At 41.6% G+C, this 14,022-nt stretch overlaps 1 protein-coding gene across 1 annotated transcript in view; it reads left to right on the top strand.

Annotated features, from left to right (window-relative positions):
- SVEP1 (sushi, von Willebrand factor type A, EGF and pentraxin domain containing 1) overlaps positions 1-14,022 on the top strand; it is a gene marked incomplete at both ends in the record, with an annotated part of 92,796 nt that overhangs the window by 57,803 nt on the left and 20,971 nt on the right. The window contains 7 exons of the mRNA XM_010163031.2: positions 456-613; positions 1,673-1,874; positions 2,513-2,688; positions 3,983-4,107; positions 8,500-8,623; positions 9,153-9,323; positions 11,786-11,959. Of these exons, the coding sequence (XP_010161333.2) occupies positions 456-613; positions 1,673-1,874; positions 2,513-2,688; positions 3,983-4,107; positions 8,500-8,623; positions 9,153-9,323; positions 11,786-11,959 (1,130 nt within the window). The remainder of the gene's footprint in view (positions 1-455; positions 614-1,672; positions 1,875-2,512; positions 2,689-3,982; positions 4,108-8,499; positions 8,624-9,152; positions 9,324-11,785; positions 11,960-14,022) is intronic.

Genomic DNA, 14,022 nt, shown 5'->3' with positions numbered 1-14,022 from the left:
CCCCAAAGTCCCAGAGTTTTGGTGTCTTTGAAACACCTTGATTTTCCAAGTACCAGAGTTTTTGGTGCCTTTCTGCTTCCTTGGTTTTCCCTCTATGTGAGCAAATCTGCCTGAAGAGTTGAGTACCTCTCATCTATAATTCTGTAGACTTTAGAAGGCATGCTTCACTCACAGGAATGCAATGATTGCCTCTCACAGTTTCATGTGAAGAAACACAGATATTCTGTATAAATATTTTATTGTCCCTATTAAGAAGAAATATTATTCAGCTAATAGAATTCAACCATACTTAAAGGAACAACAAAAGTAAAACTCCATTCATTCTGTAGTATCTCTTCTGTTGATTTTTTTTTTTCCAGTGTATGCCATTCCCATTGGTGGACCTAGCCTTATAGCCAGGATTCTTTGTTGTGACAGCAGCCACCTTTGAAGTGTGCTTCTCTTTTCCTCTTTAGGTGTCTGTGTGTAACAGGGTACACAGGACTAAACTGTGAAGTGAACATCAATGACTGTGACTCCAGTCCCTGCTTAAACCAAGCCACGTGTGTGGATGCCTTGAACTCATACATTTGTAAATGTCCCCCTGGCTTTACAGGCAGCAGGTGTGAAACAGGTACACAGGACCAAGGGTCAGAAAAAGGTGGCTTGACTGAGTCTCTGGGCAAGATTTGCACTGGGTGGGCTAATTCCATACAGCTTTCCCAGAAGGCAGCTAGGGTGGTGGGACTTTGAGAGGCTGAGTGAAGCCTGTGTGTCTTTTGTGTTAATAAGTGTAATTGCAGACAAGTAACAGCATGTGTGCTGTGTCATATTTATCTTAATTTCTCTTTTCTAAGGCACAGTTCTATCTTTTTAATACCTAGTAGGTCTGTCAGGTTTAATTTGTATTTGCTCTGTGTATTTGAGTTAATTAGCTCTTTCTGTTTCTTGTCTTTCATGTAGGGCTTTGCATGACAGAGTTAGAGATGAGTATGTGGTAGCCTCAGCTTTAGAAGTCCTAAAGGCATCAAGTTCTCAATGGGCATCAAGTTCCCTGTGGTCAGGCAAAATGAGTCACACCTAATGCAGCCTCTTGGATGATGCTGGAGTTAGGCCACATAAACATGAGACTAAAATCCAATTGTCTTTTAGCAACTCCATGAAAATTATAAAATGTTATACTAGTAGCTGATGAATCTTTAAACAGGAGCTGAGGAACTTGTGTTTATTTTACAGAGACAGTAGAGGACATGTAGGTTATTTAGACCTGCCATCCTATGTCATAGTATCTTTGTAAAACACATATATATATATATATTTTTTTTTTAACCTTGACTCTTGTGGAATAAGATGGAACCAGATGATCACACCTCTTTGGGTTGTTGGATGGCAGATGGATATGTCATTTTATTGATAGAGCACTGAAAAGAAAGGTTCATGTTCATTGCTTGCTAGATAATCAGCTTCTTTTCCAGTCATTTTTATTCAAACCCTGTGTGTTTTCTAGCCTTGGAAAGCTCTGTATGCTGGCTGATGTTAGACTGCTATACATTCTTTCTACTTCTGATCAATTTGAAGTGAATAATTTTTGTACATGGATTGCATTCCATTTTATTGCATTTGCATAGATTCCATTTGATTGTCTTCCTGGGTTTTCAGGAATGTAGCTCTGAAAATTCTATCTTTCTTGCAGAACAGTCCTCTGGTTTCAATCTTGATTTTGAAGTCTCTGGTATCTATGGATATGTCATGCTTGATGGTGTCTTCCCATCTCTTGGTGATATCACCTGTACATTCTGGATGAGATCCACTGACACCACAAACTACGGGACTCCCATTTCTTATGCAGTGGAGAATGGAAGTGATAATGCATTTCTTCTGACTGATTACAATGGGTAAGTCACAGTTCTGCTTTTCTGTAGCTTATGGGTGTCTGAAATTGATAAAGAAAGCATAGACCAGCAGTCTGAGTATCAGCTTTACCTACTTTGAGGTAGAAAAATCTGCATTCAAACTTGGTAGCTGGAGTTGCCTCTTTGTTTTGGTCTTCTTGCTTTGTTTCCTTCACTTTCTGCCAAATAGAGAGTAATGGCAAGAGAGCAGTGAAGTTTAGAAATCAGGATATTTCTGTCTGAACTTACATTCTTACTTCTGTCTGAACTGAATTTACATTATCTTTAAATAATGCATTGAGAGCTCAGCACTCAGAGTACTTGTAGTCTGACTCCAAAACCAGGGATAGACTCAAGGGACAAAGTTTAAGAAACCACTATGCAACCATGACTTGAGTCTTCACGTTTTGATACAATAACCCATTACTTATTTCACCATCCTTTGCACATGGTAACTGGAACTTCCAAGTTCTCTGAGAGCGAGGTATCTTGTATGATGGTCTTTCAAGAGAGATTTCTTGTATGATGTAGACGGGGCTACTTCATTTGGCAGATAATGTTTCTTTGAGTCAAGTGGAATAGGCCATGCTTTTAAAGTTGCTGCATGCAACTGAGTATGCCTTCGTCTTCCTTCCATGCAGCTGGGTTCTTTATGTCAATGGAAAAGAAAGGATCACAGACTGTCCTTCAGTGAATGATGGTAATTGGCATCACATTGCGGTCACGTGGACATGCACAGATGGGGCATGGAAAGTGTACATCGATGGAAAACTGTCTGATGGAGGCAGCGGTCTCTCTGTTGGGTCAAAAATCCCTGGTATGCTTTATTTATCTTATACCAGATCTGTTGCCTTCATTCTGGTTTTATTGCAGAATTTGCTATGTCTGCAAGGAGATGTTTATTTGGGTGTTTTTAGTATGTTTTCGTATTTTTGGCATTTATGCAAAGCTCATGTTTGCTATTTTTGTTCATGAGGACAGTTCCCTCACTCAGCCTTGCTGAAGACAAAGTGCATATTTCCAGTAGGTAACTTATTTTGGATTGACAGAGTTTAGTCCACAAAGGAGCCTGTGCTGAGCTAATTTGGGAATGGCTTTGTGGGAATAGGTTTCTCACACAATCAACTTAATCTGAACTGGCATTTCCCTTACAAATGTGTGCTCAGAATTGACTGAATTAACCTTCTCCTGTTACTTTCAGACATCTTTTTAAACTTATGTTTGCATTTTTTTGTAATAAGGTGGGTTTTGCTATTTCATTGTCTCCTGTGATCAGCAGTCTTTCTAGTAATACCAGAAGACACAAAAAGGAATACCTTCATAATTGAAGAGCTGTGAAAGGCTTGATGTTCGATTGCTGCAAAGAGATTTGGTTTTGATAGTGTTTTCATACTGCCACCATCAGAATTTACATTGAATTTCAAAAAAAAATTAATATTTTTAAAAAGTGAAGCATTTCCCAATTACCTTGGAGTTACCTCCAGAGACAAGACCTAACGAAGTGTGCAGTCTCCATTACTTTTTGCCCTTGTTCACGCATCCTGTGACATACAAAATGAATGTCCACATCATCTGTGCTGCTATTCAAGAAGAGGAAATTTAACTTGTATGGCATGTCAGAACGTTGACCATCCAATCACTATTGTGCTTCTGAGGGTTTGGAATCAGATTTGTTGTATCTGACTTTCTAAGCCTTTGTTTAAAGCAGGAAGTGCAAGCTAGCACTGTAAAATAAACCCCACCTGCTCAAACCTGCATTTTGCTTTGCTCTGTAATAGGCTTGAAATGCTGAGCTAGTAGTGGTCTCTTAGAACCAGTACCATTCCTGAAGCAGTCATGTAAAACTTCTGCTCTGATCAGCATGAGTTTAGCAGTAACAGATATTTGAGAGTCACTTCCAAATTGTTGTACTCACTTAGCCTCAGTCTGGCATGAGGCTTCCCAGGGGTTTGCTGAGAGAATTTGTTGAAGGCAACTGATCTTCTGCACTACAAATTCCTAGTAACGTTGAGTAGCAAAAGTTTTGTTTTGCTTAGTTTTTAATCTTCCTGTAGGGATCCCTGCTGTAAGGTGTTGTTTCCTGTCCCTGTACTAATTCTCTATGAGTTTAGGTGGTGGTGCACTCGTACTGGGTCAAGAGCAAGATCAGAAAGGAGAAGGGTTCAACCCAGCTGAATCTTTTGTGGGCTCCATCAGCCAGCTCAACATTTGGGACCACGTCCTCTCTCCACAGCAGGTAAATCCTTACTGCAGTGTTTGAGCAAAGGGCTCTGCATGTAGAATGAACATTTGAAAAGGCATTCCACTTTAGCATATCAGATAGATCTCTTTTACCACAGAAGTCAGTGGGGACCAGATGGAGCTCTGGCTTAGGGTAATAAGCTTAGCTTAGTAAGTAGAGTAGCTTTAAGCAAAACTAAGTGTGGTAAAATCGACACTGAAATCACCTTCTATTTTGACTGAGCCTTTCTGTATTATGCAGCTTTGAAAGAGAAATTAAGGTGTACACAAAAGCTAGCAGTCCTGTTAGAAGAGGGAATTAAAACAATGAAATGAGCTCAGGGCTTGTTATACAAGTTTTAGTTCCCTCATCCCAGTGTGAAGGCACTGGTAAAACACCAGAGGGGAAGTATGAGAATTTCTGTCAATGACAGTTGACAGTTAATTTCTGTCAATTAGACACTGTGAAAAATCTGAGCTATAAAAGTCTGAATGAGCAGCATAACTGAATATTTGGCTACTTTTATTCAGGTACTAAAAACAAGGGTTTAGCACTAAACTTTGACAGAGTTAAAAAATTAATGTAGATCAAAAGATGTCTCCAAGGACAGTGGTCCCTCAGCTTCTCTGGGAGACAAGCTTCAGTGCTCAGTTATATCAAAGAGTGAATTTTTTTTTTCTTTATGCCTAGTTGGGATCTCCCACTTCAGTTTATAACTGCTGTCTCCCACCATGCACTGCTGTGAAGAGCCTGACTCTATACACTTATCACGTCCTCATAGTAGCTACCTGGGGCTGCTGTTAGGTGTCCCAAAAGCTGTCTCTGCTCCAGGCTGAACCAGCCTTGGTCCCACAGCCTCTTCTCACAGGGCAAATGCTCCAGCCCATCACCTTTTTTGATGCCCGCCCCTGAACTTGCTCCAGCTTGTCAATGTCTTTCTTGTACTGAGGAGTCCAAATTGGAAAGCACTGAGAAGAGGGAATAATCCCTTCCTTTGTTTTCTGGTTGTGACCCTATCACACAGCCAAGGATGCTGTTGGTCTTTGTTGTTGCCAGGGTGCACAGCTGGCCAATACTCAGCTCACTACCTGCCAGAGCTCCTAGGTCTTTTTCCATTGGTTCTTGTTGAATTTCATGAGGTCTATGTTGGCCCATTCCTCCATCCTGTCAAGGTCTCTATGGATGTGGCTCTGTCCTTGAGCGTGCTGACTGGGCCTCCCAGTTTGATATTATCTGCAAACCTGATGACAGTGTGCTCCATCACCACTTCCTTGTCATTAGTATTTCAGTCCTGAAGGTCAGAAATTATGGAACTGTTGATAACACTTGAATAGCAAGGACTAATGTTCAAAGTTAGAGGCATTTCTTGGGAAGAGAGTCTTTGGATTAAAAGGTTTTGCTCTTCTCCTGGTGGTTTTTTTTTAAGGTTTTGCCACTGTTTGGTGGTTTGTCAATGTTTGTTACCCATTATCCAAATAAGAAATAATAAAATGAACAGAAAAAGCTTTGCTTCCAGCATCCAAATGTCTCCTCTGCTTCTTTCTCCTTTTCTTTGCTACTTTGGCTTTCTGCTAAGTTCAGAACTGCCCAGCAATCTGCTACTGTTCTTGACTTTTGGGGTCACCAGTCGTTGCATTACCAAGTCAAATCTTGAGGTTTTTGTTCATTAGCAGTTTTGAGGCTGATAAGTATACATGTGATTTTACATGACACACTGATGAAGAGGTTAAGTGCGATTCTCTAAGTCTTTCTCAGTAGTCCCCTGTCTTTAATAGAGAGGCTTGATTAAATTCCCATTTGTTTCAAATGCAATACAGTTAGGACAAGGAAGAAAATATTGCCTTTCATGTATGGGATCCATATTACTGATCTGGAAAGACAGAGGTGAGACCTAACAGGGAGCTGAGCCAAGTAAGCGTCCTGTAAAATTTTAACTTAATTCATTTCAGAGCTTGGGATAATAAATCGCTATTGTTACCTGTTAATATCAGTTTGTTGTGGCCAGCTGGAACTCTTCAGTAAGTCTTACCTTCCTGTTCTTGGCCAATAAGGAAAGTAGGCTGACAGAATGTGTTGCCCAGTTAATAACATAAAGGCAAAGTCCACCCTTAAGATTTTTGTGTACTTTAGTTGATCATACACTTGGTCATTAATTTTGTGTAGGTAAACCAACAGTCTGGTTGCTTTCTTGCTGAGTAGACAGCAGCAGAAATCTAAGTGGTCTATATGGGACTGTGAGGTCCTTTCCAGCCCTCCATTCTCCATCATATGACCTGGAAGGCCTAATTCTCAAACCTGCCTTTCCCACACTAGAAGTTTTTCCCTGCACATTCCTCACATTTTGTTTGCAGCCCTTGGCCTAAGCAGTTTCCATCAGCATGTACTGTTGAAGTGAGATGTTTGAAATGGCCTCAGAATAAACAGAGCAGGTTGCTCTCTTCTCCAGCTAAGCTGACTCTAGAAGCATCTGAACCACCTCACTGGAGTTCAGGGTAGGGGAAATGTGAGAATAATTCAATCTGAGGTTCATGGTGTACCTTCCTTTCTCATAAAGACAGACAGTATAACACATTATTCTTGCTAGTTGATTTCATCTACTGGAGACTTGACAGAAGCCAGACACCCTTCTGAGAAAGGCAGTTTCCCAGCTGTTTGGCATGACCTGGCCACACCTGCTCTTTCCTAACCAGCTAGCCCTGAAGCCGTGCTGCTCGTGTTGTATGGGCAGGCTGGCTGTACCGGGAGGTACACAGCCCACTGGGCTGCTCTTTTTTGCTCTTCTTAATTCATTTTCTCACACTGTTGAAGGAAACATTCCTCTCTCCCTGACAGGGAATTACTGGAATGACCCTCCAGCACAGGAGAGCCAAAGAGTAGGAAGTAGTCTCAGTACCCTAATTACTAACATGTTCTCTTAATTGAATAATCATCTTTTCTCCATAGACCACTTCCCTCTCTGGTATCTTAAAAGTAGAGGAAATCCTTAATTATCCCTTTTCTGTGCATTTATTCTCCTCAGGGCACATATGGTTTTTTTCAGCAGTTCCGTAGCTGAGATATGATTGCATCTGGCCTGATGGGGAATGCTGTGCCAATAATACACTTTAATCCCACTCACCTTCTAGGACTATGTTTCCTTTCTTTTCCTGGAGTTACAGTGAACAAAGACAATGCATAGTGAATCCAAGCCCTGGTCTGTCATTCGGAGTTTTAAAACACTTTCATGTAGTACAAATCTCCCTGAGCATCCAGTGGAACTAGATGGCCTTCTTTTTTATAAATGTTGGGGTCAGGACATCTGAGCTCCTTACAAGGGACCACTGTGGAATACTTATGTGACATCCCATCATTAAGGTCTGTCTGCGTATTCTTACTATTGCATATAATTTACTCTGGTGTCTGAGTAGCTTAAAAGTGCTGTGCCATCTGGGGTTGTAGTCCCCAAGTTCCTTTTGGTGATGGTCAGATAGAAATACAATTATGTTACCATGTTTAATAAATTCTCAGAGTCACAGTGAACAAGCAGAAATATTTTTACCTTATTGAATTTTTTTTTTTTTTTTTACTTTAAAATACAATACTGAAACAGCTTATGGATCCCCATTGGCATTTCAGTTTCTTGTAGTAAGAATGCAAAAGAAACCAGTGGTTCCATTAAAGGAGTTATCTTTTAAATGGAAAACTTTTCCATCAGATATTAATCTGCTGTGATCTAACAGTGTGTTCCTTTCTTTCTCCTATCCTGAGTTTGCCTATATAATTCCTGTTTCAGTACGTGGTTAGTTGTGGTCCTGTTCTGCTTTGGTTCAATTCAAAACCAATACTACTGCTGGTATTGGTGTGGGTGGGCCATACCCACAGTGTTTTGAAGAGCCTAGTGCATTGAATTCACAGAACTCTTGTCCCGGAAACAACAAATTGCTTTATTAAACTGCTCCTTTTTGTGTTTCTGTTCCTTCAATGTGGTGCAGTGCTAGCAGAATTTGTGAAATGCACATCTTTAACGTTAAGTTCCTTTTGGCTCCTATTTAATATTTTTCTGCAAATACATCAGGTTTTCTCTTCAGGTTGCATTCCCATATCTGCCTTTTTCTGTGACATAAATAATTTTTCTTTCATGCTAACAGTTAAACGCAATTGTGTTTCAAGAACTGTGTTTTATACTTTGCTTGTGTGACAAGTATTCCTTCGGGTATTGCCTCAGTATGTACCTGTCCAGAGCTAGCTGGCTTGTAAGTACAGAATAACAAGTAGTTCAGCCAGAAGCCTCTTGTGCTAGAAAGGATGAACATCACTTATTCAATTATTTGTTCTAGTGTTGCATGCAGACATGGAAGGAATATATTTTTACAATCTTTTCCTACGTGGTCCTTAAACAGCACCTAATCAACTGTTTTAAATCCATAGGTAAAATCTCTGGCTACATCCTGTCCAGAAGAACTCCAAAAAGGAAATGTACTAGCCTGGCCAGATTTCCTGCCAGGAGTTGTTGGAAGAGTGAAGATAGATTACAAGAGTATATTTTGTGCTGGTTAGAACTTTATTTCCTAGAACCCTTTTTTTCTGAACAATATTATAAGACTCTTTTATGGGGTCAAATCTGCTAGCTTTCAGCCTTTACCCTACTAACCTTGAATAAATTATTTTGGTAATTTGACAGTGAGAACATTCAGCCCTTCATTCCTCGAATTCCAGGGTTTTGTAACAAAAGTTCGTTGGAATCTCTGATGGAGATTTATTGCTTCCTGAATTGAGATGGTGAAAGAGTGAAGATGGCGTTGGGTCAGAAAGAAGTTTTTCTTGTCTTTTGTTCTAAAAATAATTGGATAGTATTAAAATACCTAGTGCCTCCTCACCTCTTCTCCTATAGATTCCTTTTCTGATGTTACATGTTGATGATTCTCAAAACCCTTTGAACTCAAGCATTATGTGGCATACATAACACTTCTCAAAGCTTTCTCCTGGATAAACTTATACAGGATCAAACAATCAGGTTAAGAAATTGACTCGTATCAGCACATAGCTATATCTCTTACTGTATGCATATATTTTGTCCACAGACTGTCCGTCTTTGCAAGGATCCATACCACATCTGCGGGCCTCTTCTGCTGATTTAAAGCCAGGGTCAAAAGTGAGCCTTTCCTGTGACCCAGGCTTCCAGATAGTGGGAAACTCTGTTCAACACTGCCTTAACCTGGGACAGTGGACACGGCCTTTTCCCCGCTGTGAAAGTGAGTTGTCTCAGTGGGCTGGCAGGATTAGGAAACCGTAGCTTTTATTTGGACCCCTATCACTATTCATTGCCTGTTTATCCCTGTAGCTATGATGCAGTTGATTCCATCAATGTTACTGCATATACATATATGCTTAAAACTAAACTCATATTTTACTGAGCAGAAACTACACCATGATCAAATCCTGCCACCTTTTTCATTCAGCTTCTAATGCCCATGGCCAAAATGAGTCTGTCTGGATCAGCAATCTGGTACTCCAAACTTTCCTCCAGTGGCACCAGGAGTGTGGAAGATGCCCAGGAAATGCTAGAATATCTCTGTGATTTTTAAGTGTCACTGAGACATCTGGTTTGAAGTAAAAGCCTTAACATAAGTGTTATAATTTTTTCAAAGGCAGCAGATATTTCTTTTAGGACTTAAATGTGCTCCAAGACTTACAGAATTTCTTCTAAGAAACTGGGCTGTATACATTCAGGGTGGCAAGGTTCTTTGATTCCTGCTTTCCTGTTCCTGCCTTCTCCTTTCCTTTGGTTCTCCTTGGCTGTGACTGTACATGTGACTGCAGTTGCATGTGTTAGAGGTGACTATATTTTTTATTTCAGCAGAATAGTAAATTAGCTCTAGAAGGTATTGCATGACCCCAAAATTGATCAGAATTTTGGGAAAAAATAATCAAATTTGTTAAAAGTACCTTAAAGATAGTTTGATCTAGATTTTATGTTATTTTCATGTCTTCTTCTTAATTCAGTTGTTCATAGCACAAATCCAGGATCTGTCTCCTCTTCTGCCTAACAAATAAAGTGCATGTGAAGATTTACCCAAAAGCAAGTCCTGCTGGGCAGAGCATAAGTTCATGGGCAGAGACAGCTTTGCTCTTTCTTGATGTGTTATCAGTGACAAGCCACCAGAGTCCTGTTAGTGTTGTCATCTGATTCCTCTGTATTGGGCCAGGTAGTATTACCTGTTGAGCATAGAGCTCAGACAGAACAGTGTTGACCTGCTACAAACATGCTGAGTGAATGAGGGCCAGACTCACCCACTGGCTTTTCTTAGCCTGGTTCACAAGTACCTGATAAATAAGAGTGAGTTGAAGATAGCTATATTTCCTGCATAAAGAACTACAGGGTGTATAGTGGAAGGTGTGGTACAGAAAAAGTTATTCTACTGACTGAATCAGGCTCATTGTAATCACTGCCTTCACCCACCAGGATCCTTTTCCTCTTCCTGCTACCAATGACCCCCAAAACTACAAATCCCCATCCCCTGACAGGCTGGCTTTGTTACAGGCTCTTCAGTTCTGTCACTCTACAGCAAGTACTTGGCTTCTGTTACCACGGGCTCTGAACACTTCAGTGTCTTGTTGTGTAATCATTGCATATGGCTGGGGAGGAAGGGGTTGCTACAGTCTGTGTACATAGATGAGCTGTGTAGCTGTTGGAGTAAGTTCATGTCCTCTTGATTGAAATGAAGATGCACAGAAGCAGCTCTGCTAGAATAAATAGTGTACTCTGGCAGACAGGTACAGTAATGCCTTCTGCTGGCACAGCTGGGATCAGAAGGGCTTATTTACTGTAGTCAAAGTCCAAGTGATGCCCAGGGTTGTATATGAGGTCAATTCCAATCTTGCCATTGTTGATGCACTCCCTGGTCTCAGACCAGTATTGTAGCCTCTTTGCAGTAATCTGTTAGCTAGTTTTGCAGTGTTCAAACACAGTAACATTCAGCTTGTTTTTCAGTGAAAGGAAATACAGGAACCTCCATGAAGGCAAACTTACTTTTCCTTTTTCCTTAAAACTCACCAAGGATCATTGATTATCAGGGGAAGTGTCCTGTGACTGAAGAGCATCTGCTCAGATCATAGGCACAATGTCTTCTTGACAAGGGGAAGAGGAGGGGCAGGCGCTGAACTCTTCTCTCTAGTGAGCAATGACAGGACCAGGGGAAATGGCAGGAAGATGTGCCAGGGGAGGTTTAGGTTGAACATTAGGAAAAGGTTCTTCACCCAGAGGGTGGTGGAGCACTGGAACAGGCTCCCCAAGGAGATGGTCATGGCACCAAGCCTAACGAGATTCCAGAAGCATTTGGACAAGGCCCTCGGACACATGGGCTGAATCTTAGGATTGTCCTATGCTAGCACAGGAGTTGGACTTGATTGTTCCCTGTGGGTCCCTTCCGACTCACAACATTCTATGATTCTGTGGTCTCCTTCAGAGCTAGCAGAATAGCAGGAGCTGAAGAGTCCTGCTCAGTCTCTGATTGACAGGTGCTCACAAAACAAGACCCTCCACCAGGCCTGGAATCAGTTGGCTGACTCAGAAAAGGTCTGGACCCTCTTGCACATGGGATTCCACAGTTGCAGAGAAAAAAATCTCCAGTGGTGGCTCTCATGTGGAGTTATTCTGAAGTTGATCTGTGCCTGCTCTGCTAATGTGTGTGCCCTCTTTTCACTCATGTTGCAGGAATCAGCTGTGGAGTGCCTCCACCTTTAGAAAATGGATTTTATTCAGCTGAAGACTTTTTTGCTGGCAGTACTGTTACCTATCACTGCAACAATGGCTACTATTTGTTGGGCGACTCCAGGATGTTGTGCTTGGACAATGGGAGCTGGAACAGCATTTCACCATCTTGCCTTGGTGAGATGTGCCATATATGTGGCTGCATGGGCTAGCAATCTTGCACTTCTTGGGTTTGGGTGGGATTTCATTCAAAAATTGTGAACGCTGACCAGATTCTCAGAAATCACACTCCAAAATATTCACATTACTGAAATACTGTGCTCAGCATTATGTTAAACCAAAACTACATTCTGGCACCTTTCTCTGTCAGTCATCTTACATGCCCCACACCCTGTACTCAATAAGCCTGCACTACACTACCAGCCTCTCTCCTTCCAGGTTTATTAAGCACCTTGAGTCCTGGCATTCTCTGCTTCTAACCTGTGCATTTCCCTGTGCTTCAGCGTGCTGTTGGTGTCCCATATTCTCTGACCAGGTTCTTTTAGGTGTTCCACATGTGGAGGTTGTAAAGTTTAATTTCAGATTTACTTATTTGAAGATAGTTGATGCTAGAAAGTTCAGTCACAATACCAATCTGTTGCCCATTGCCAGTCCCTATGATATGCTCACCATCATGACCCTGGGCACCCCCAGTAGCTGAGAGTGAGTGTGTGGGTTGAAGCCAGCTCAAGCCCATTGCTAGTTGTCTAGTTTTTATACTCTGTGTTGGCCTGAGTCATGCATTCAATTCTGCCCTGTGCTGCTCTGGCTAACTTATTCACACTCTTTTATTGAACTCAGGGGGAAGTATTTACACCACTAGTTGATCCACTCCACTGTTGATAGCTAAAACAAACACCACCTTCCTGTCCCCTTTTGTTGAGTCAGCTTCTTTGTAACAGTCACACCCCACATTGTTCCCTGAGCGGATCACCCTTGGCCATCTCCTCTGAGCCTTCTTCCACTGTGGGGATTTATTTGTCACTCCCACACACCTTTCAGCAAGCAGCCGTAGCACTGAGAGAGCTGGGAGTGCATTTCTGGACATCAAGGTTCATGTAGTTGCCACCCATAACGTACTTCCTGGTCAGCTGGATCTGATGTACCAGATGCAGCTGCAAGAGCTGAAAGATGAGACACACCAGCACTATATGGTGTACAGAGGACAGGGGGTGACTGTTCTTGTAGGGCCATGACTCCAGCAGATCTCTACTCGAGTCCACCAGCTAGCTGCACTCAGATTGCTGCTTTGTCATGCCTAACCTGGGAGTTATGGGGTAGCAACCTAGCAAGGTCTGTGTTTGATTTGACTTTTAATTTTATGTAGGTATAGCACATAATTTTTTTCAGTCAACAGGAGCAAAAGGAAAGCCAACAGTCTTTAGTTCTGTCAAAATTCACTTTGGAGTAGGATCCATCTGTTTACATAGTACTCTGTCTACCAAGACTCCTTCAGAACCTCCACCAGACCATCCAGTCTGTTTTTCCTCTCTTTGCTTTTCTCCTTTGCACTTTATGCAAAAGCCTAAAGATGAGCAGGCTCAGAGCAGATGCTGCAAGGCTGTCCAAATAGTTCAACATGTGTGCAGTAGGAAGCATGTCATTGAGAAGGAAAAGCCCTGTACCCCACCTTCCAGCTTGCCTTGTCTCTCATAAAGCAGAGAATAAGGGGCAAATGAAAACAAGAGTGACTTTGGCACTCTGACCCACCCTTTACCTTTCTGATTCACGCTCCAGTCACGTGCTAACAAGACCTGGTACATCTATGCCCTGGGGCATTCCTTTTGCTCTGTTATGACTCTGATTCATAGTGTCCTTCCACTCTTCCTTGCTTTACAAGACATTACAGGAGGAGCAGTTATTCCAGTTCTGCTGTGGTAGCGCTTTGCATTCTCCTGATGTTTGTGTAATTGGCAACCATTCTGATTTTAAGGTGCAGTTTTCGTTCTTCGTGTCTGAAAAAAATTCCTTTTCTTTTCAGAACGTTGTTAGGTTCTGTTCATGCTGGCCAGACTCATTCAGCAGTGAAGAATAAACACACCAATTCAGTAAATTTTGTTGCTTTTTTAACTAAGTTGCTTTTTTGCCTAGAAATGGGCAAAGAACTCCAGCTGTATGTCTGCATAGTATACCTAGTTCAACAGCTGTCCTGTAGCAGGGCTTTTAAATGAAGAATTGTTCTGTCTGTCTCTAACAGTCCG

This window comes from Antrostomus carolinensis, unplaced genomic scaffold (assembly GCF_000700745.2).
Source record: "Antrostomus carolinensis isolate BGI_N321 unplaced genomic scaffold, ASM70074v2 scaffold9242, whole genome shotgun sequence".
NCBI lineage: Eukaryota > Metazoa > Chordata > Aves > Caprimulgiformes > Caprimulgidae > Antrostomus > Antrostomus carolinensis.
Note: the sequence above shows the minus strand (reverse complement) of the source record. Positions and strands in the feature narration are given on the sequence as shown.